This window comes from Meles meles, chromosome 13 (genome assembly GCF_922984935.1).
Source record: "Meles meles chromosome 13, mMelMel3.1 paternal haplotype, whole genome shotgun sequence".
Classification (NCBI taxonomy): domain Eukaryota; kingdom Metazoa; phylum Chordata; class Mammalia; order Carnivora; family Mustelidae; genus Meles; species Meles meles.
In genome coordinates this window covers 30,023,999-30,047,815 of record NC_060078.1, presented here as the reverse complement: position 1 = coordinate 30,047,815, position 23,817 = coordinate 30,023,999, and the positions used below count along the sequence as shown (strand labels likewise).

The 23,817-nt window shown below is 39.7% G+C and overlaps 2 protein-coding genes across 5 annotated transcripts in view; both read right to left on the bottom strand.

Moving 5' to 3' along the window:
* The window catches only part of DDX50 (DExD-box helicase 50), a 33,830-nt gene extending 22,051 nt beyond the window's left edge, over window positions 1–11,779 (bottom strand). Inside the window, exons 1-9 of one of the 4 annotated variants that reach the window (XM_046027523.1) lie at window positions 11,599–11,726; window positions 8,910–9,018; window positions 8,526–8,637; window positions 7,847–8,146; window positions 5,010–5,085; window positions 4,476–4,654; window positions 2,905–3,022; window positions 2,605–2,790; window positions 1,974–2,119 (exon numbers count right to left, since the gene is read on the bottom strand). In XM_046027523.1, the coding sequence (XP_045883479.1) occupies window positions 1,974–2,119; window positions 2,605–2,790; window positions 2,905–3,022; window positions 4,476–4,654; window positions 5,010–5,085; window positions 7,847–8,038 (897 nt within the window). In that variant the 5' untranslated portion in view covers window positions 8,039–8,146; window positions 8,526–8,637; window positions 8,910–9,018; window positions 11,599–11,726. Of the gene's footprint in view, window positions 1–1,973; window positions 2,120–2,604; window positions 2,791–2,904; window positions 3,023–4,475; window positions 4,655–5,009; window positions 5,086–7,846; window positions 8,147–8,525; window positions 8,638–8,909; window positions 9,019–10,487; window positions 10,599–11,598 lie in introns of all 4 variants that reach the window. The other 3 variants (XM_046027524.1, XM_046027525.1, XM_046027522.1) reach the window with 3 other exon arrangements.
* A 3,196-nt stretch (window positions 11,780–14,975) lies between these two features.
* The window catches only part of STOX1 (storkhead box 1), a 66,107-nt gene continuing 57,265 nt past the window's right edge, over window positions 14,976–23,817 (bottom strand). The window contains exon 4 of the mRNA XM_046027822.1: window positions 14,976–18,805. Within this exon, the coding sequence (XP_045883778.1) occupies window positions 18,658–18,805 (148 nt within the window). The 3' untranslated portion in view covers window positions 14,976–18,657. The remainder of the gene's footprint in view (window positions 18,806–23,817) is intronic.

Below are 23,817 nucleotides of genomic sequence, written 5' to 3'. Positions count from 1 at the left end.
ACTCCCAAATTCATTCTTTTTAACAATTCCCTTGTATTTATTCATTATACTATTGCTTATTTAGACCATTTTTATTTACATACACATAACACATACACGCATATTTATTAAACGGAAAGTGACCTATCTGGTACCTGTCATAAATGCATATATTACTTCCATTCCATTCCATTCCATTCCCTTTTCTTTTTCTTTCTTTTTAAGTAAGTTCTATATCCAACATGGGACTCGTACTCATGACCCTGAGATCAAGTCACACTCTCTGAGCCAGGCAGACACCCCACCCCCTCCTTAATTTTTTTTTAAAATATACTATTAGTTTGAATTTTTACAGAGTGAAAATTATCTACCTTTCCCTTTATGGTATTTTCTTCTGACTTTATGTTTAGAAAAGCTTTCCCTTTCCTGAAATCAAGTAACTGTTCATCTGTACCTGCTTTAAATGATTTTATAGCTCATTTTTTAAAATTTTATTTATTTATTTATTCATTTGACACAGAGAGAGAGACACACACACAAAGCAAGAGGGAACACAAGCAGGGGAAGAATGAGAGGGAGAAGCAGGCTTCCGCTGAGCAGGGAGCCTGAAGTGGCGCTCAATTCCAGAACCCCAGGATCATGACCTGAGCCGAAGGCAGACGCTTAACGCCTGAGCCAACCAGGCGCCACTATAACTCACTTTTTAAAATTCTTTTGAGGGGGCACCTGGGTGCTGCAGTCGGTTAAGTATCCGACTCTTGGTTTTGGATCAGGTCACAATCTTAGAGACCTGGGATCAAGCCCCACCTCAGGCTTGGTGCTCAGCACAGAGTCGGCTTGTGACTCTCTCCCCCTCTGCTCCTTCTCCCCATCCCATGAGTGTGCCCTCTCTCTCCTGCTCTCTTAAATCTTTAAAAAAGTTTATTTTCTTACATAAAAAAATAAACTTTTTTAACGATTCAAACTTTTTTAAAGATTTCATTTATTTATTTTAAAGAGAGAGAGAGTGAGAGAGAGCATGAAACAGGAGAAGGTCAAAGGGAGCAGCAGACTCCCCACTGGAGCTGGGAGCCCGATATGGGACTTGATCCTAGGACTCCGGGATCATGACCTGAGCCAAAGGCAGTCACTTAACCAACTGAGCCACCCAGGTGCCCCCAAAATAAATTCTTTTGAGAATTTTTTGGTATAGGGTACGGGATGGAGATCTAACCTTTTCACTTAAGTTTTTTTTTTTTAACTTTTTAAAAAAAATTTATGTATTTGACAGAGAGAGATCACAAGCAGGCAGAGAGGTAGGCAGAGAGAGAGGGGCAAGCAGGCTCCCTGCCGAGCAGAGAGCCCGATGCGGGGCTTGATCCCAGGACTCTGGGATCACGACCTGAGCCAAAGGCAGAGGCTTAACCCACTGAGCCACCCAGGTGCCCCTTCATCTAAGTTTTAACACATTAAACCTCCCAGTGCTGTTCTCTTCAAATTATCTAAACTGCCCCCTTTGTCCTTTTCTACACAGTTTAAGCCTCTCTCTACAGCTGCTTGTATATCACTTGCTCAGACTTGTCTGCTTACATACTTTTCTCCTCCAATTTATTCTATTCTACTCCTCAGTCTCAGACCACAGAAATACACAGGTATCTTACTCACTAAAGGCAAAAAAAGAAAGACTTGGGGATGCCTGGGTGTCTCAGTCAGTTAAGCGTCCTGCCTTCAGCTCAGGTCATGATCCCAAGAATCCTGGCATCGAGTCTCCCGCATCAGGCTCCCTAACTGCTACTCTGCCTGCCACTCCCCCTGCTTGTACACACACTCTCTCTCTCTCTGAGAAATTAATTAATCAATCAATCAATCAATCTGGAAGGAAGGAAGGAAAAGGAAAGGAAAGGAAGAAAAATAGATAGATTTGGTCTGAACTCGTACCCAAAACTTAAGTTTAGCTTCAACAAATTTCAAATACCAATAAAAGCTACAATCTATCATGCCAGAAAGCTACTTACTTCCACAGTAGTTGCAGCCTTTTGAGTCATTTTTCCAACAAGGTCAACTTGTTCATATCTGGATTTCATGTATTTTTTTGCAACTTTGTACACCCACTGTGGGCAAGTTGCAGAAAAAAGTAAAGTCTGAGGATTGTCTTCAGAATCTTAAATAAACAAAAAGAAATCAAATGCTTTCTTAATATCCATGATATAGTCATCTCTTGAAAATCCCCCTCCACAAACTTCAAAGAAATCATAAAAAAATTCAAAATTTGAGTACATTTTGAATATACAAATTTCATTACTATTATTAGAACTATGAACTTTCAAAACTGGGGGAAAATATCAAGAAAACTGAGCCAGAGGAAAGGTGAGAATTTAAGAAGGGACAATGAGCAAAGAAATCAGTACAATGAGTTCATAAATCTAACTACTGCCTACAAAAAATAATACATGAAAGAAAGCATAGGAAGGTAACACACAGCTAAAGGACGCCATTGTACTTTCTTGTGTGGAAAGAGAACAGATACCAAGTAACTTAAGTTTTGTTAGAACACTGAGGATGACATAATAATAATTATGAAATTAAAAATCCATAACTTTTAAATATAAGAAGGATGGTTAATGTTTATTTTTAATTAAGATATACCAGCTTTGTAGGATTCATGGATAATATCTTCGACTTGTTCAGCAAAACCTAAATCTAACATTTGATCCACTTCGTCAAGCACAACATGGCGCAGTTTAGAAAGATCTAACCGGCCGCTCTGCAGATGGTCTTTGATACGACCAGGAGTCCCGACCAAGATGTCAATACCATTTCGAATATGATTAACTGTGAGAGGAGAGAAATTGCAGTAATATATAAGAATCAAATATGTGTTCTCACATTTCTTCAGATTTAAGTAGCAAATAGATCTTTGCACTACTACCACACATATCTACTCACTTTGGCTTTGATAGGATGTCCCACCATAAAAACATGCCACACTGAGTTTCCTAGTGATATCTTTGAAGTCTTTGGCTACTTGGTTTGCCAGTTCCCTTGTAGGAGCCAAAACAAGAACCTAAGCAAGAGGGTTAAAAAATAAAAAGATACTTCTCTAAAGACATCTAAATTCAAACTGGGGAGACTTTTTCTTAAGGTATATTTAAAACTGGGAATCTCAACATTAAAGTCATAGTATTTAAAGACAGAGCGTGTGCGCACGTGTGCACACACACACATAAATTAATTAAAAAAATAAAGACAGCACAAATGACAACAAGAATAGTAACTTATAATCCCCTCTTCCTTCAGGTCTCTCTTCAAAACTCACTTTCTCAATGAGGTTCTTAACCCCCTCTTCCTATGCTTCACTCCTCCCTTAACTGTTTCTCCTCAGTCACTTAAGCCATGTAAAATATTTATGTTTTACTTATTTGTTTATTGTCTCTCTCACCCACTAAAATATTTAGCTCCAGGGTAGCAGGGATTTATATCAATTTAAGTTACTGTATTCCTTATGCTTCAAACAGTGCCTGGCATAGAACCAGTGCTTTATGGGAATTACATAATTCAATCCTCACAAAAACCCTATGAGGTGGCATTATTATCCTAATTTTACAGATGAAGAACCCAGATCTTAGAGAAGTTAAGAGTTTTGCCCAAGTTCAAACAGCTAGAAGTGGTGGAGCTCAAATCTCCAATTATGTCCTTCTAGAATAAAAGCTTTTTAAGACAGTGTTGGAACCATGCCCTACTTCTTCTATTACTTGCAATCTTTCCTAATGTCACTTAAGAAACAAAACTCTCTAAAAAAAGGTTTTTCCTGTTGGCCAACCTGAACCAAGACCACCATGACTTAATTATATTATGTGTGAATTTACTTAAATATTGCAATACTTAGAAGTCTCAAAGAACAAATAAGTTTTAGTCATATATCTGTTCAAATTATGATACTCATTTTTTCCTTCTTCACTTTTATTAACCCTAAGGTGAATACAGGTTCTGAAAACATCAAATTTTAGGCTAAAATTTCACTAGGTCTTCTCTTTTCTCTACTGCAATTAAGGCAGACCTCCAATATCCCAATAACATAGGGACTAGCAAAATCATTTTATAATCTCTTCTTAAAAAGTCTACCAGTGAAATAGATATTAACGGAATGATTAAATAAATGAATACCTCTTTAGCAAATTCATTGTTTAAAAGCAAAGATCAAGACTGGAAAAAAAGAAGAGAAGGTCACTAAATATACTCACTATAAACATACCTAAAATTAGACATGCTGGCTTCATAACATACACTTGTCAAAGACATCTAAGAATCCATACACTTTACATTCACATGCAATAACGACTTCATTCAACTTTACTTGAGATTTATGTTAAAAATCAACTAATTTTTGTTTTAGGATCTAAATTTTTACTTTATGCCACAGAGCTAACTTTTCTATCTTGGCGGCACTTGAACTTAAGAGCAGTATATTCTTTCTCTCCCTTTCCATTAGCGTAATGTTTAAACCTTTCACTGGTTACCTTTGGTGAGCGGCTTTTTTTAATTGTCTCTTGATTTCTTTGGAGTCTTTCAATCAAGGGGATGGCAAAAGAAAATGTCTTTCCTGTTCCTGTCCGTGCTTGAGCAATTAAATCTTTTCCCTCATAAACAGGACCAAAGGTCTTAACTTGAATAGGAAAAAGATAGGATACCCCTCGACCTGTAAAATGAGATTCCATTGAAATATATTTAAGACTAGCTTTAGGAAAAAATGTTTTTATTTGAAAATGACAATCTATATTCCTCAATGTTAGCCATCTAGTGACATTTCAGTTATTCCTACTGCAAAGAGGAATTTTTAAAAAGTTGATCTGACACTTTTGACAAATACATAAAATTATTTAAAGTTAAAAACCAGTTAGAATATCAAAAAGGATGACATAGAAATAACCGCAATTAAAGAACAGCTATTTCTCTTATGCTTTCTATATTCTCCTTTTGGTCAGAAGAGGCAGATTTTTTATAAAATCTAGTTGTAGATTTTTTAGTTATATATCCATTAAAGTTTATAGTACCTTTTAGAAGCTTTATTGTCTCTTCAGAAATAGGGAAATTGGAGAAGGCTCCTTCTTTCTGTTCACGTGTTAGGGTCTGCCAAAATGAAATCAAAGTTCTAACTGATATGTTCATATTCAACTAGGTATTTAGAATCTTATTCATTTACCGTTTTTGGTTTTACCGAATGAGCTAACAAAACAACTTCAGTTAGTATTTGCAAAAATTGTATAGATTAACTTACATGATAAGTTAGTGGAAAATCCTTTTAATTTCAAAAGTATCCCTTCAACTAACAAGTTTACACAATACATTTTCCCACAGTACATTTAATTTTTTTTCTTTTTTAATTTTTTTTAGAGAAGAGGAGAGGGAGGGATGGGGCAGAGGGAGAGAATCTTAAGCAGGCTCCATGACCAGCGTGAAGACCACCCATTGGGCTTGATCTCACAACCCATGAGATCACAACCTGAGTCGATATCAAGAGTTGGACACTTAACCAACTGAGCCACCCAGATGCCCCTCCCACAGTACATTTTAAAATGATTAACTCATAAATAAAACTCCCTTTTGGAAATACATCTACTACATAAACCAAAATACATTTCCATTTGATTGAGGCATTACAGAAGAGCTATTTGATCATCTAAGTCATACTCACAGATATAGACTATTAATTACAAGGTCTAAGAGAAGTCTATAAACCACGCCAAAAAAAAATTACACAATGAGGAAAGTAAATTGTTTCTAAAAATAAATGTTTAAAAAAAAAGTTGTTCTCTGGCTCTAAAAACCATATTTTAGGTCACGAAAACAAAGAAAAGTTCCTGTAAGCTTGAAAATTTCTTTAACACATATACAGGTTAACATGACATAATCATTTAACATCTATTGAAAACTTTACGTACTAGTCAGTGTATACAGAACAAAGACAATATAGCTACCTGTTAACTTTATTATTGCTATGTTTAAAGAAAGTAGTTCCAGAACCGTACACAATAGCCGTTTCAAACAGAGAACCAGATAAAAAACATAATATCAAACTGAAATTGTAAGCCATTTAAGCAAACCTCAAGGCTATTATCTTTTTAAGATTAAAAGAAAATAATTTTATTACAAAAGTAATACATTTTCATTAGAGAAGCCACATATAAACAGAAATAAAACTATAATCCAGTCAGCTAAAGCCACATTTGAAACAAACACTCCTCCAAACCTCAGTCTATGCACAAATAAATTGTATCTATCTATCTATCTATTTATTTTTAAGTAGACTCTACATCCAAGGTGGGACTCAAACTCACAACCCTGAGATTAAGTCACATGCCCTACCAACTGAGCCAGTCAGGCACCCCTAAATGTTTTTAAATAAAAATACTGTATATACTGTTTTGTAATTTTTTTTCATTTAATAGGATACATTGAATACCTTTTAATAACTTATTTTTTTGTAAGTAGGCTTCATGCCCAATGTGGGGGTTGAATTCATGAGCCTGAGAGATCAAGAATTGCATGCTCTACTGACTAAGCCAGCCAGGCACCCTCTGAATACCTTTTTAACATTCTTCTACAACCTTTAGGATTGATGTCATCTATTGCATAGATATAGCACATTTTCTAAAACCAACTGCCTACTATCAGACATTTAGGATGCATACATTTTTTGCTAGTATCAACAACACTGTGATAAGAGTTTCATACATCCCTGCACAACTCATGAGTATCTTCTTAGGAGGATAAATGCCTAGAAGTAGAATTCCCGAACCCAAGTGTGATCTAAAACAATAATAAACAATCAAGCCTATTATAATACAGAGCATTGTACCAGGTAAAATCCCAATAGAGCAAAAGCAACTGTACTTCTGCTACTAGCAAGACAATTTTGTAGGGCCTTATTTAGGTCAGTCAGCTCTCTAACATATGTGCTTCCTGACAAATATCAAATTCACAAATAAAAAAATACCATATTTTAAAGCAAAAATTCAACATGTTTTCCCAAAACTCTATGAAGATTACACATTAAATTAGGCTCAGATGTATTTAAATTATTGGCAACCATCAGATTTTTAAAATATAAAGAACTATTAATTACCAAGAATTACTAAGACTATCAGTGTTGTTTCTTTCAGAGGACCTGAGTTACTAACAATTTATGATACCTAGATGAATCTATGAATTCTGCTAGAGGAAAATCGCAAGAACAAATTGAATAAATTCTGTGCAAGAAAATATCTACTCTAACAGGTATGGGCAAAAGCCATGGGTACAGCAATGCAAATTCTATACGAAGCATGTTTTCTACACCTCCCCAAAAATTATTATCCAGAACAGACTTCTTCAGATCATTTTTAGGTTTCATTTCTGTTTAAAAATGCAAACAGCTTTAAGACTGAGTTACAATCTAAAAATCATTTAGAGCTGGTATTGTTACAGAAGCAGAAAAAACAGAAGGCAAAATACACAAGTCAAGAGGCTTTATGTACCTTGTTTCAGGAAATCAGATGTCAATTCATGAGTACTGGTAGGGACTGAAATAACCATAAGAAATCCAAGTAGGTGACCATCGATAAGCAATTTCAAAAAACTATTTAGGAACCCAACTGCACAGGAAAGGTTCACATTCGACCATCCCCCCGACCTCCACTCAAAGAAAAAGGCAATACAATGACAGAAACAAGGGACAAAGGTAAAAGGGCTCATCAGGTTTCAGCTGTATAGACTTCACTGTCCAACTGAGGGTACCGGACACTATGGAATCATTATGAAATCATTATGGAATCAATTCTAATTAGTCTAAAAATCCAATTAGCCTGTATTTCAGGGATAATGCCAAATGCATAACAAAAAGTATTCATACCTCCTCTAGTTTATTATCACTTGATTTAGGAGTAGAACTATCTAAGGATGACACTCGCTTTGATTTTTTTTCATATTCATCAATATCTCCATTTGAGAGATCTTTTCTTCTTGACTTATGAGATTTAGAAAATTCATCTGAAAGTCTATTATTACATCCTTCTTCAGTGTCTCCATTTAGCTTCTCTTTCATTTTAGCTTTTTTGGGCTTGGGAGCATCCAAGTTATCTGCAACACCGTTTTCTCTTGTTTCCGATTTCTCATCTGAGTCATAATGGTGCCTTGACTTCCTTCTATCACTCTGTGGAAAAACAAAGAATCAGTGACAAGAGGGTCACAAGCTCTCCTCTTAGGACTCTAGAGAACTGAGAGCATGATTCCCCAACCAGCAAAGTTCAAACTACCATCACCTTGAAAAGTTACCTGGTGGAAATCCAGACTGGTTGCTAACGCCAAGCCTAAGCCTCACCTCTTGCTTTCTTTCTCATCCCATTTCTTGCATTCTCAAGACTTGGCCTCTAGCCCCTCTCAGATCCCATTACATGATTTAAGGGAAATCAAAATAGCTCCTTTCAGAAAAAGATGAGAACCTAAGATTCATAATTATAAATTAAAAAGAAAGCAAACAAAAACTTCTAATATCTCCAAGAGAAAAAAAGTTAATATTATTGAGTACCTACCCAGCATTGTGTAATGTGCTTTCAGCTTATCTTGTTTAAATCTTCATAACAACCCTATAAGGGAAGTACAGGTCCATAATCCCTTATCCGAAATTCCGATATCCATAAAGCTCTGAAAACCGAAAGTTTTTTGGTAACTTATTTGGAGACAAAACCTCACCTAACCTGAACTCTCGTTTGGTGGAAAAATTCGACTTGAACTGATGTGAGGCTATTTATAACCTTTATTTATTCCACTTAGTAAGCATATTCATATTTGATATTAAGGTGCTTGATTATAAGTTGGGGGCCCCAAACCCTACCGGGGTGTTACTCTTCTAAAAACTCCCAGAATTCTGAATTAGCCCCAAGGATTTTGGATAAGGGATAGCGAACCTGTATTACCTTTGCCATTTTACTGATGAGGAAATAGAAGTTCTTAGAGGTATGTAACTTGCCAAAGACTCACATGCAGGATTTCCTTCCAGTGAAAGTGCTAGTAATCAAGCTCTGTCTGATTTGAAAGACAATGCTCTTTTCACATCCCGCTTCCGCTTGGAATTTTGATAATTAACAGGTTAAAGAATAAACAAACAAAACTATGTAATTCACGTAAAGCTCCAACTGTTACACTTCTACGAAAATGCAAATATATTAGCAATCCCTGAAACTTTAAAAGTTTTTTTAGTTAATTAATAGAACTTTAGAAAAAGAAAAAAAGACAACTCTGCAACTTTAGTTTCAAAATGCCAAACTGGTGACCAGTGTTTTAATATTTGCAAACAGCAAGAAATTATTTGGCCATTTAACACTTCAAAATTACTTGGTCAAACATTCAAAATAAATTACAAAGTAGTTATTAGTGGTAGCCACAAAACCACCACCATCAAAATTTTCACCATAATTTACATAAATTTTACAGAGTACTTTCACATACAATTTTCTCATCCATAAAATGGAGGAGATGCTGTGAAAACAGAGTAACATATATGAAAATGCTTTGTAGATAGTAGAGTTTTACATTAACATAAATTATACAGTTACATGTTACAACATTTGATCTTTCATTAACTGAACTAGCCCACATCTCCCCAAACCAGGAAGTTCTATAGAAAAACAAGGTTATTTACAGAGCCAGCCTTGGGGTTAGAATCACTTTTGGGCCGCATACTTCAAGAAGATGAAGCAAAGTAAAGTGAGATCTCAAGTCCAAGTCCACCAATATCCCAAGTTGATTAAATACATCATTCCGTATCAGATCCATCGTGGGTGCCGACACTGTCCACTTCCTCAGCTTCCATGACACTCTATATACCTTCCTTATCCTCTTACACCTACCCTCTCCAATAGTTCCCCTCTCTCCTCCTTCTATGGATGCTCCTAAGCCTCTGTTCTTTGTGTATACTTTCATACCATTTTCATGGCTTCAACAAACACTTCCATGATTCTTTCCTCACACGCACTCTGGTTTTGAGACTCTAAGGCCCAGCTCCATAGTTCTACATATCCAAAACCAAAGTTATCTTCAACTCAATGCCAGATCATTACCCAAATGCTGTTTCTATTAGTTGGTACTCCAATCTGCTTCCCAATCTTTAGTTATTTTTCATAACTGGAGGAAAACCAACAAGTATTTCTGGAATATCTACAACATGAAAGCCACCAATTTACATGAATGTATTAATATGGAAGGATGGACAAATATATGGCCATTTCCCTCAATCTTTGGAAACATTTTGGGGAAGACACACAAGGGAAAAGTGAGCTAACTTTACAAAGAAGCATGTAACAGATGCCAATCAAATGGTAAAGATAGCAATGGAACAAGACTTCAAAGGAGAATGAGATTACTGGATGTATATATACTGGAGTGTTTAGAATAGACACATAAACTAAAACTTGATAGATAGGATTTGAATGCAGAAGGAGATACAGGTATTTCAGAAGAAGCCAAAACTATAACTGCTTGGTGATTCCACTTACATAAGGTATTTAGAGAGGTCAAATTCATAGTCACAAAGTAGAATGGTGATTTCCAGGGACTGAGGAGAGGCAGCAATGGGAAGCTGGTGTTTAATGGAACAGAGTTTCAGTCTGGAAGGTGAAAAAGTTCCAGAGATGAATGGTGGTGATAGCTGCAGAACAGTGTGAATGTATTTAATGCTACAAAACTTGCACTTTAAGAGAGTTAGAATAGTAAATTTTATGTTATGTATATTTCACCACAAAAAATAATAATAATAACTGGTTGGCTGGAATGCCAAAGTTTACCTTGATGATAAGGTGGGAAAAGGTAGGTTTTGCTCTCTAGAACTATACAGAATATTTTCTTTTTTTTTTTTTTGGTCAAATGTCAGCCTTCAAATACGGCTTCCTCACCCACCTAAGCTCTGTTTTCTTTTCTCCAGGTCTCTTTGAGGGTGGGGATGGGAATTCCCTGCAACCCCTCTACCGGGTCCTTGAGGGCAGGGACTTACTTGAACTCCTTGGTGCCAGCAGAGTGTGGCTCAAATTAAGCTCATTAAATACTTGCGGACTGAATTAAAATGTAACAGTAAAGCCTACTTGTGAAACAACCCACACGAACTCCATCACAGCCAAATCCTAGGAACGCTGGCTGTGACACTTTTTTCCTCAAGCCTCTAAATACTAGCTATCGAGGTTTGTAAACCTAAGATCTATTTCCTCACAGGTCAGGGTGACGGAGAAATAACACATATTCAAGGCAACCATCTTTCTTAATCGTCTTCTAAGACGGCCAACAAGAACCAAATAGGCCTCGCTGCTTAAGGAAAAAGAGTAAAGAAAGCACAAATTCCGCGGAGATGGGATCTTGAGTCTGCTCATCTCATAGGCTCCTACGGGAAGGGCTGAGGAAGCATGGGAGACCGGGCCAAAGCCTAGTGCAGCCCTACTCCAGGTTACGGTGGAGATGGGAACGAGCCCGGAGCGAACTAAAAGGGACGAGAGCTGCGCGAGGGGAGGCCCTGAGATGCTCCGACCGGGTTGTGACAGGCCATCAGATCGGAGACAGGTCCCCTCCCCGCCCAAGCCGGCGCAGCCCAAAAAGAGGCGCGGCCCATCCTCAGCGCACCTTTTGCCTCTCCTTCCTTTGGCTTTCGGTCTCCTCCAAGGGTGCCTCCAGCTCCATAATGTCGCCCCAGAGGAGTTTCCCAGGCATCATTCGCTGCCGCCGCCACCTCCTTCTGGGCTCGGTGGCCACAACCACCTACGGGCGGCAGCAGCGTGAAAGGAAGCGGGGGCTGGGCGGCCGCCCGGCCAGGGCCTACGTCACTTCCGGGACACGCACCGCACGGCGGGGAAAAATAATCCCGGATACTCTCAGTTTAAACTCTTCCTTAGCCTTGCAACCTCCCAGCCAATGAGCATGAGCGATCTCGACTGGCCCACCCTTGTTCTTAAAGTGATTGGCTGGTAGGACAAAAACTCTGGCCAGTCTCCATAAAGGACGCGCGAACTTATTAGCATAAAGTGATTCACCTCCCCCCCTTTTCTCCCCCTCGCCCACTCCGAAGGTTTATCCTGGGTGCCGCGGAGACTCTTTGGAGCTTCCCAGCATGCACTACTGGAGCTGGGAAGGCCCTCAATAGCGGCAGAGAGGGGCTCGTGCGCGGCGGGCTGGCACGTGGACAAGACCGAGCGAGGCGGGTGGGACCGCCACGCGCCGCCTCGCCATTCGCCGCCGGAAGGTGCAGGCCTCGGCCCGCCCATTGCGGGGTGGGGCGTTAACGTCTAACGGTTTAGCGCGAGGCCGGCGGCCCGGCGCTGGTGGGAAGGGGCTTCGCGGGGTCTCCATTGGGTAGGTGGCCTTGAAGTGAAGGATGGGACTGGACAATCGTACCTCAGGTCTTAGCTTTTAGTCGTGAAGTTAGTCCTTAGTTCATTTTAGGTCCTTTGTACACCCCCTCCTCCACCCCAACGGAGGGGAAACTAAGCCCCTAGTAAAGGATTTACTTGTCTGAAGACACACATTCAGTTAGTGGCACAGTCAGGACCAGAGAACTCCTCCTCTAAATCCATACTGGGGGCTCTCTACCACACCAAGCTGAAAGCTTTGTTTCGAAAAGTGTTTTGGGGCAGATGATCCCACGAAACTTAGGATGAGTAGTTAAACCCTGGAGAAATGTAGCGAGAAAAGCCAAAATGTCTTCGACAGATTATGTGTTTGCAGTGAATTAAAGGATTTTATTTTATTGATGGGGATTAATTGCTCCTAAATTACAACCTTATACAAAACTAGAAATCTTTTGACAATGCAAAAGGGTGATTCCTTAGCCTACACTTTTCTTACATCACTGGTCCCGGCTGGTTGGCCTTCTTTTCAGAGCCATTACTTTAATCTCTTCATACTGTCTTCAACCCAGCTACTCCTGAGGGGAGAACAAGAACCTAATTCAGATGTAGGTGCACTTGACAATTTCTAAGACACCAGCCTTGTAACCTGAGCATCAAACTTGTGTCTTAGCAAAATTACAAACCGCTATTGTCACGGAGTGTGGGGATTTGTCCTAAATAGCTGAAACCACAAATGATCGCTACAAGACTTCTGCACTATTATGGATTGGCCCAAAGTCAAAAGGGCTATAGATTATCTAAAAGTTACCTTCTGGATTCAATACTGTGAACAAAGGGAGTGTCAGCTAATGATAGTGGAAGAATGCGTCTATCTCTAGAGTATGAGAATCTCTACGCATCTGTAGATCTGTGCTTTTCTAGGTCCCTTTATTCCATTCCCTCACACCCACCCCAGTTCTACCATTGTAAAGTCTTTGTAGCCTACAAGAGAGTATGATGTACATAGGAAAAAGGAGTGGATGTGGCAAAGAATGTCACACTTGTAAAACTGGGATAATAGGAACATTTTAGTATGTTGTGGTTGAAAATCAAATACAGATGAAGTTTTAGCCCCTTTAAAACATTGGTATTCATTTGGAGGTCAAATAGCAGGTGTGTGAATAGAACAGACTAGACTGTTTAATTCTCCCTATGCACGATACTAACAAGTATATTCAATGTTTTTCAGAATGATCTGTGATTTAGGACACTCTACAATCTCTGCCTTTCTAAGCCCCAAACTTATTGAATCAAACTTCTGTCTGCTGTCTTAAATCAAGCCATAAGTAACTTCAAGCTGTGGCTTAAAGGGTTTGAGTACTACCAAATTTGGGTAACTCCCTGTTCTCCATGGATATCAACTAGAAAACTGGGGAATGGTAATGAAGGAATGGAGAACTTTTCTTCCTATTTGTTCCCTCTATAACTCTCAAAGAGATTTGTATCTGATAATATCTATGGAAAGAACATGAAGGAGTAGTATAATTTCAATGTACAAATAATTCAAAATATAATCTCATTAGAATCTTAATTCCCCAAAATATCTTACCAGAGTCACTGATACTAATTTATTTCTTAAGAATTGGGGCCCCTTATCTATTGCTCTGTTCTAAGATTCCATAAAGATTTCTCTTGCATTTGGCTTTATCTCCTTAAACTCTAGACCTTAAGATATAAAAATAAGAGGACTACACACTTGTCTCTCTCTGGTCATTCTCAAACCTACAGGGCTAGATATTTTCTATAGAAAAGCAGACATTTTTTTTAAGTCATCATTTTGCATCTACATGTCAATTTTATGTGACAAAAGGAATCAAACTATTGTTTTAAAATGTCATGGCATGGAAATAGTTTAAGGAGCAATTATAAACTGCTTAAAAGGTACTGGAGGATAGAATGAGTGTTTAGAGTACTAAGAAATTGGGGCCCCTGGTGGCTCAGTCGTTAAATGTCTGCCTTCTGCTCAGGTCATAATCCCAAATCCTGGGATTGAGCCCTGAAGCCTGCTTCTCCCTCTCCCACTCCCCCTGCCTGTGTTCCCTCTCTCGTTGTGTCTGTCAAATAAATAAAATCTTAAAAAAGAAATAGAGTACTAAGAAGTAAGGAGAAAATGAAAGAGGGAACAGGAGGTATATTTTGTCATTGTTAGCCACGTGATCATGGCCAACTAACTCTAAAACCTGGTCTTTTTTGTTAATAATGTGGGGACAAACATGCCTTCCCTGCTCTGACAGTACAGGGAAATTGGGAGGAGCAGCTAATATTATAATACTGCAAAGATGATATACAGAACAGCTTACATTTCTATCTTTAGCTCAAGGTTTTGACAGGTTTTGAAAGCCTTGGAGAAGACACAGTTTTGAACACATTTAGCACACGTATATTTATGTATATGTGTAGCTCCTAATTCAAACTTATAAAAACTTTTTTTTAAAGATTTTATTTATTTTTTTTAAAGATTTTATTTATTTATTTGACAGAGATCACAAGTAGGCAGAGAGGCAGGCAGAGAGAGAATGAGAGGGAAGCAGGCTCCCCGTGGAGCAGAGAGCCCAACTCGATCCCAGGACCCTGAGATCATGACCTGAGCCGAAGGCAGCGGCTTAAACCACTGAGCCACCCAGGCGCCCTAAAGATTTTATTTTTAAATAATCTCTCTACCCAACGTGGGGCTTGAACTCACAACCCCAAGATTAAGAGTCCCACACTCCACCAACTCAGTGGGCCAGGAGCCCCTGGGAAAAAAGCTTTTCAACTTTAACCTTTGGAGAGAGGTCTTACTCTTTCTTTAGCCAATTATTTTGTAAATGTTTTCAATCAAGTGCTGGAAAAGTAGTCACATCAGCTACCCAAAAGAGGGCACTATTACCCAAGAAATGGAAGCTATGACTCGTAAAGAGGGAATGCCTAAGTTTCTAAGGTTTCAAAAGTGAGGATTTGTAGAGGCCAACAAAGTAGTCATGAGTTTGTTTGTTTCCCTCTTTCTTGTTTCATGACTCTCAGTGTCTCTCTTCCCCACTCCATTTTGGCAGTAGTCTTTCTTCCCTATACCCCAAAAGCCTCAGGTAGCTGTAGGATGGGTTCTCAAAATGTAGTGGTCCCCACCTTTCAACATTATTACTGTTCTCGCCATTGTTTTTTTCCCTCACAGATCTGACATTTTGAAACCTTTGTCTGCTAAATTGCATTTAGTAATAGACTTGTGATCATTCTCCTAATCTATAAATAAGATACAAATGTAGTTTAGCAATGTCACCAGCCTGCGATGGTGTTGTATTACTGAGCTGGTATAATTTCAGCCACTGCTAAAGAAATGATGTTGTAATTAGCAAGGAGTTAAGAAAAGGAAATATATAATTTCTCTAGGAATTTCTGAAATATTGAAAATACCCAGCTACTCTCTGAGTATTCCTAGGGGTGTGGGATTCCAGATGAAAGAGGATAATCTCAGAATGTACGAAATGTCTAAAATAAGCCCATGCTTTACATATTTTTTCCTATTATAGCATCGGATGTTAACTGAAAACTTGTTGGCCAAGGGATAATACCTCCCCAGACAAATCTGGATTTGAATCGATGAAACTTCTTATAATCTTAACCTAAAGGACTTGAATCTCTAATTAAAGATTAGAGGAATGGAGGAATTACAGACAATCTAACAAAAGCGGGACCTATATAGTAGGCCAGTAGTCTGGTATTCGCCTACCAGACAAGTTTTGTGAATATATAAATACATTAAAAATATGCACATATATAACGATATCAGGTGCCTCCTGCATTGGGCACCTTGAGTAGATTAGCCTCAGATCTTACAACAGTTCTGTAAGGTAGATACATCATCACTTATCTCCCTTTTACAGATGGGAAAACTGAAAGAAGTTTGGAAATTTCCTCCATCACACAGCTCCCAATGATTTTAATTGGGACTCAAACTTGTCTGATTCCTAAATTAGATCATCATTCTTCCTGAAGAAAACAGTTTTCACCTTAGAGAATAGACCACAATGGGGACAAAAAATCAAGAACTAATATTATCACATACAAATTAATCTTGGGGATAAAAATGCAAGTCACTTATTTTAGGAGTATCTCCCAAACAATTAACACATATACCCATCTTTAATATCTGTAGTCATATGTTGTGTTTCATAGAAGGCAAGTTTTATTGGTTTCATAATAGGCTTCATTTAATACATTCAGGGAGTGTCATAGTGCGTCTAGTGGCAAAATTAGGTGGATTTCATTGGTCCATGGATTTCATTGGTACATGTGACTAGAGCCACAAAAGACTTTGGATTCCTCGCTCTATTAGGAAATTTGTCCAGGTCCAAAATCAAAGAACGGACAGAGTTGTTAATCCTTTTTGCAAGGACTGACAAGGATAGGTACAGGAATGGAAAACTGGAAGAATTCAGGATTCTTGCGTGAATTTAGTACTTTGTAGGATCCTTGCTTAATCTTTTTTTTTCCTTGAAATATATTTGATATATAACCCTCACTGAATTTTATAAGTATAGAGCCTTACAATTGGAAGGAATCTTCAAAATCATCTAGTTCAGCTATCCTGTTATGTACTGGAAATACCTCTGCAACACACCAATCAAAGGATCACCAGGCTTCTGCCCGAATGCCCTCAATAATGGGAAGTTCATTCATTTATAAAAGTGTCTATTTCAGGACACCTGGGTGGCTCAGTTGGTTGGGCGACTGCCTTTGGCTCAGGTCATGATCCTAGAGTCCCAGGATCGAGTACCACATCAGGATCCCAGCTCCATGGGGAGTCTGCTTCTCCCTCTGACTTTCTCCCCTCTCATGCTCTTGCACTCTTTCTCTCTCTCAAAATATTTTTTTAAAAAGTGTCTGTTTCGTTTATGGATAGTTTTGGCTAATGGAAATATCGTTAAATGAGCTGAAATCTTCTAACTTTCATTCACCGATGATGATTCTGAGCTATAAGACCCCCTAAAACAAAATCTCCCCTATGAGACTTTGCTATACAGATTACCCTTCTTGGTACTTTGTCCAGGATTTCAAATGTCCTTATGACCACAGCTGATCTTCTTGGATGCCATGGTAGGTCATGCAGAGCCACTAAAAGTCAACAGTCAGGAGCGAGTGGGGCAAACCACTGCAAAACCCAGCCGTGTATCTGATCTCCCCTCCTCTGCAACAATCCCACCACCACTACCCAGCGCCTGGGGGCAGCTCCCCATGGTGCTGAGCTTCATCTTGCCTTCACTGTTATCAGGATGGTGAGAATTAAAAGAGGCACTCTCCAGTTATTCAATCATGCTTGAGATCTAAGGCCTTGACAATCCTTAGAAACCTCTTAGAAGAAACCCCCTCAATAAGTCAGCATTAGCATCTATCCAAAATGTTGAAACCAGTCTTGACTTCTCCCTGTTCCTCAGACCCAAGAGAACTGACCATTCCACTACTTGGTCTAAAAAGGCCAGCCAGAAAAAAATTCTAGCAAAGCTATCTAAGTCTTAGTGGAAATAGATCAAGTGTAAATAAACTATCATCCTCTTCCATCTTTTCTATAAATCTTTAATTCAGAACCTCCTCTCACAAACCATTCTGCAACCATTCTCCTTTCTTTCTGTCTCCACCAATCTGAGAACACCCTGACTTCTCACTGCCATGCTATAGAGAGTGCCTCAAATGTGAGGAGGAACCAGAAAAATAGACTCAGATGCTGCCAGTAAGTATAATTTGGGGCCATCTGTTCATGTTCGAGGTGGTTGCAGAGAAGATCCTTGGTGGCAATGATTGGATAGAAAAAGTTCTTGTTGCAGAGTACCCAAAACATCTATATAAATACTTTCTGATAATGATAAAAGATATTAGTTATAAACAAAGGATCTATATAACCCTAACACTGTTTTCTGGATTTCTGTGCTGAAATCTTGTAAGAACCTTAACCTAAGAAATCACTATTAGTATGGGTAGAGAAATTCACTACTAGGTATAGTAAATTATCACCCTATGTATTTGAGAAACTAATGAATGTCTGAAAATTTGAGTTAATTACATTTAATTGGAAAAGGACCAAGGATTTTATGGTTTCTTTAATTGAGGAAAATTCTATATATTCCCAATAAATTCATAGTAAAATAAGCTTTAAAAAAAGCTTTAAAACATCAAAAGGGGGGGCGGCAGCAACTATAACAAAATATGTAATGAGATTAAAGCACCTATGCTTCGCTTTACAGAATTCTTCTATACTCAGCAGATTAAAATATGCTATCTTAGTCTGTACATTTTTATCAAAAAGTATCCAAAAGAAAAATAAGAATTAAACATTTATGACTGGAGTTAGTTGTAGTAAGGAATTGGATGTGAGTGTTTGACCACTCTTTGTGCCTTCAAAGTTCTGCAGAAAATTCTGTCTTCTTTTGAGTTCATCCAAAACGACTGAATTATTAGATGCCAGACTCTGTGTCCTAAGGTATTAAAAATAACAGAATTATTATCTTCCAAAAGGGCCTGGATTTCCAATCAAAGCATTATACCTTCATTTGTTACTTTGAAGCAGTATAACATTTAATAACACTAAGCTACACTCAGGTAAGTTAACCTTTAAAAATCTAAAGTGCTCCTTACATTTTAAAGACTTCACAATAGCACCTCAGTTATTTAACACCTGCTTACCAAGAAGTTTCATGTTTTCAGAACAACATCTTTCCTCAGATCCAGTATCAATTATATTCTAGTCAGAAACAATAAGTTCCCAGGGCGCCTAGCTGGCTCAGTCCGAAGAGCCTGCAACTCTTGATCTCAGGGTTGTGAGTTCAACCCCCAGTTGGATGTAGAGATTACTTATGTAAATAAATAAATAAACTTTAAAGAAAAAAGAAGAAAAAGAAACAATATGTTCCCTGAAAACCTCTCCTATACAACTGAAGTGTAATTTGTTTCTTTTTTGAGAAGTCCTATGAAAGAGAGAGAAGCCAACCATAAAGTTTTTCACATTGACAATGTTCTTTTCCAAGGAGCTGTAGGCAAAGTTAGTCCCTTATCGAATGCATCTGCCCTGCTTCAGCCAAGGCACATTACTGTTTAGGCATTTTGCTTTTGACATTCCCCTTTTCCCACCTTGTCTCCTCTCTATCACATGCTTGTTGCATTGATATGCCTCAAAAATATGTCCTCCTGGGGCGCCGGGGTGGCTCAGTCAGTTAAGCATCTGCCTTCGGCTCAAGTCATGATTTCAGTGTCCTGGGATCAAGCCCCACATCGGGCTCTCTGTTCAGTGGGGAGTCTGCTTCTCCTCTCCCTCGGTGCTCTCTCTCAAATCTTTAAAAAAAAATGTGTCCTCCAGTAAGTGTTCCCCTAAACAGCTCATCACTCTTAACTGCACATCTCTTTGGCAGCTGTGAAGACCTTCTGCATTGTCCTCTTTTTTAAAAGATATATTTTTTAAAATTTTACTTATTTATTACTTATTTACTTATTTATTACAGAGATCACAAGTAGGCAGAGAAGCAGGTAGAGAGAGAGGAGGAAGCCGGCTCCCTGCTCAGCAGGGACTCGATCCCAGGACCCTGGGATCATGACCTGAGCGGAAGGCAGAAGCTTTAACCCACTGAGCCACCCAGGTGCCCCTAAGATTGTATTTAAGAGAGAAAGAATGCACATGAGAGAGAGCACAAGCAGGCTGAGGGAAAAGCAGATTCCCTGCCAAGCAAGGAGCCCGATGTAGAGGGTTGATCTGGCACTCTGGGCTCATGACCTGAGCTGAAGGCAGTCGCTTAACCGACTGAATGACCCAGGTGCCCCTGCCCTTAAACTCTACTCCCAATGCGGGATGCAGCTCACATCCCTGAGATCCAGTCATGTGCTCTACGGACTGAGCCCGCCAGACACATCTCTGCTTTGTTTTGAGTTCAATTTGTTGTTTGTTGGTCTACTCAACTAAGGTATAAGCTTCCTATAAGTAGCAGCAGCATCTCTCTAATTCTTGTAACAGGGCACACAGATGATGTACAAATGCTATCTTTCCTCCCTTCTCTCCTACATATCTTTAATGATTATACTTATAAGTCTTTCAAGAGAGGGACGCCTGGGTGGCTCAGTTGGTTAAGCGGACGCCTTCGGCTCAGGTCATGATCCCAGTGTCCTGGGATCGAGTTCCACATCGGGCTCCGGGCTCGGCAGGGAGCCTGCTTCTCTGTCTCTGCCTGCCACTCTGTCTGCCTGTGCTCACTCTCGCTCTCTCTCTCTGACAAATAAATAAATAAAATCTTTAAAAAAAAAAGAGAGAGAGAACTTTAAGAACTTTAAGAGAACTAAAGGGACATTTGGGTGGCTCAGTTGGTTAGGGGGCTGCCTTTGGCTCGGGTCATGATCCCAGGGTCCTGGGATCGAGTCCCGAGTGGGGTTCCTTGCTCAGCAGGGAGACTGCATTTCTCTCTGCCTCTGCCTGCCTCTCTGCCTACTTGTGTTCTCCCTCTCTCTCTCTGACAAATGAATAAATAAATAAATAAAATCTTTAAAAAAAAAAGAACCATGTTAAAAGCAATTTTCAAGAAATCAAATTTCGGGGTGCCTGGGTGGCTCAGTGGGGTATAGCCTCTGCCTTTGGCTCAGGTCATGATCCTAGGGTCCTGGGATCAAGCCCCACATCGGGCTCTCTGCTCAACAGGGAGCCTGCTTCCCTCTCTCTCTCTCTCTCTCTCTCTGCCTGCCTCTCTGCCTACTTGTGATCTCTGTCTGTCAAATAAATAAATTAAAAATCTTAAAAAAAAAAAGAAATCAAATTTCTTGGGGTGCCTGGTGGCTCAGTCGTTTGGGCATCTGCCTTCAGCTCAGATAATGATCCTGGAGTCCTGGGATCAAGCCCCACATCAGGCTCCTGCTCAATGGGGAGTCTGCTTCTCCCTCTGACCCTCACTCCACTTGTGCTCTCTCACTCTCTCTGTCTCTCTCTCAAATTAATTAATTAATTAAATGTTTAAAAAAAGGAAATTAGGGACACCTGGGTGGCTCAGTCGTTGGGCGTCTGCCTTCGGGTCAGGTTATGATCCCAGGGTCCTGGAATCGAGCCCTGCCTCGGGCTCCCTGATCAGCAGGAAGCCTGCTTCTCCCTCTCCCACTCCCTCTGCTTGTGTTCCCTCTCTCTCTGTCAAATAATAAATAAAATCTTTTCTAAAAAAAAAGAAAAAATTTTTTCTCAAGATTTCGCATATCTAAATTCTCAGGTGCATGTCAATGAGTAATTTCCCTTATCTGTTTTGGGTTTGATTTTGGTTTTTATTTCTGCTGTTGACAGAGAGAAAGGGAACCCACAGCTTGTTCATTTACACAACCATTGTTTATTTTGGAGACAATATGTTTTGATTTGGTACTTTAAAGATTTGGTATGAATTAAACAATTGTTTCAAGCAGGAAAGATCTGTTCCCTAATAGAGAATGGAAGATATGTTTTAAAAATGCAGACCTCCAGGAGAAACCTGGGTGGCTCAGCTGGTTAAGTGGCAGCCTTTGGCTCAGGTCATGATCCTAAGATCCTAGGATCTGCTCCACATTGGGCTCCTTGCTCAGAGAGCCTGCTTCTCCCTCTGCCTGCCATTCCCCTGCTTATACTCACTCTCTCTCTGCCTGAAAAAAAAAAAAATGCAGACCTCCAGGGACACCTGGGTGGCTCAGTCGGTTAAGCATCCGCCTTTGAATCAAGTAATGATCCCAGGGTCCTGGGACAAAGTCCCATGTCAGGCTCCCTGCTCCGTGGGAACTCTGCTTCTGCCTCTCCCCCTACCACCCCCCTCTGCTCATGGTCTCTCTCTCGCAGTCTCTCTTCCAATAAATACAATATCTTATTTTATTTTAAAGGTTTTATTTATTTATTTGACAGAGAGAAAGAGATCACAAGTAGGCAGAGAGGCAGGTGGGGGGGTGGGGGAAGCAGTGTCCCTGCTGAGCAGAGAGCCCGTTATGGGACGCAATCCCAGGACCTTGAGACCATGACCTGAGCTGAAGGCAGAGGCTTAAACCACTGAGCCACCCAGGCGCCCCAAATAAAATATCTGAAAATAAATAAATAAATAAACAAACCAAACTGTAAACAATGTCTAGGTCTCCTCAACAGAATGGCAATGGGAAAGGTTGAGGGATGAAGACTTCCAATTTCACTTTTAATTTCACAGATTAATTCATTTTTTTTATTTTAGAGAGACAGAGAGAAAGAGTGGGAGTGTGCCAGCTGAGGGACGGGCAGGGAGAGGAAGACTCTCAAGCAGATTCCGGGGTGAGCAGGGAGCCCAACAGAGGGCTTGATCCAATGACCCTGAGATCATGACCTGAGCCAAAATCAAAAGAGGAGTAAACTCACTGACTGAGCCAACCAGATGCCCTCATTTTTACTTTTACATTTTTAATGTTTTTTTTTTTTAAGATTTTATTTATTTATTTGACAGGCAGATCACAAGTAGGCAGAGAGGCAGGCAGGGAGAGAGAAGGGAGGAAGCAGACTCCCCGCCGAGCAGAGAGCCCGATGCGGGGCCCTGGGATCATGACCCGAGCGGAAGGCAGAGGCTTTAACCCACTGAGCCACCCAGGCGCCCCTACTTTTACATTTTTAAAAAAGATTTATTTATTTAGGAGAGAGAGAGGCAGCATGCATGAACAAGGGGAGGGGCAGAGGGACGAGAAGCAGGCTCTCCACTGAGCAGGGAGCCTGCCACAGGGCTTGATCCCAGGACCCTGAGACCACGACTTAAGCTGAAGGCAGACACTCAACTGAAACACCCAGGCTCCCCTCCCTTTTACATTTCTGTGTTACTTTACTTTTTCAAAACAAAGTACATGATAATTTTATATAATAAAAATCTAGGGGCGCCTGGGTGGCTCAGTGGATTAAGCCGCTGCCTTCGGCTCGGGTCATGATCTCAGGGTCCTGGGATCGAGCCCCGCATCGGGCTCTCTGCTCCACAGGGAGCCTGCTTCCTCCTCTCTCTCTGCCTGCCTCTCTGCCTACTTGTGATTTCTCTCTCTGCCTGCCTCTCTGCCTACTTGTGATCTCTCTCTCTGTCAAATAAATAAATAAAATCTTTAAAAAAAAAAAAAAACAAACAACTAGTAGGGGTGCCTGGGTAGCTCAGTTGGTTAAGCATCTGCCTTCAGCTTGGGTTATGATCCCAGGGTCTTGGGAGGGAGCTACATGGGGCTCCCTGCTCAGTGGGGAGTCTGCTTCTCCCCTGCTTGTGTTCTCTCTCACTCTCTGTCTCAAATAAATAAATAAATAAATAAATAAAATCTTAAAAAAAAAAACAGTAAAGCTATACACCCTAATTTTAAGATGAACTTTTTGAAAACTATTTAAGAATATGAGGGGAATGTTCACAGTGTACTATTATTTGAAAAAAGCACCATGCAAAATAGGAAATACAGTACAGGTAAAACATTTAGACAAAATATATAGATCAATATATTCAGACTGATGTGTTATAAATATATC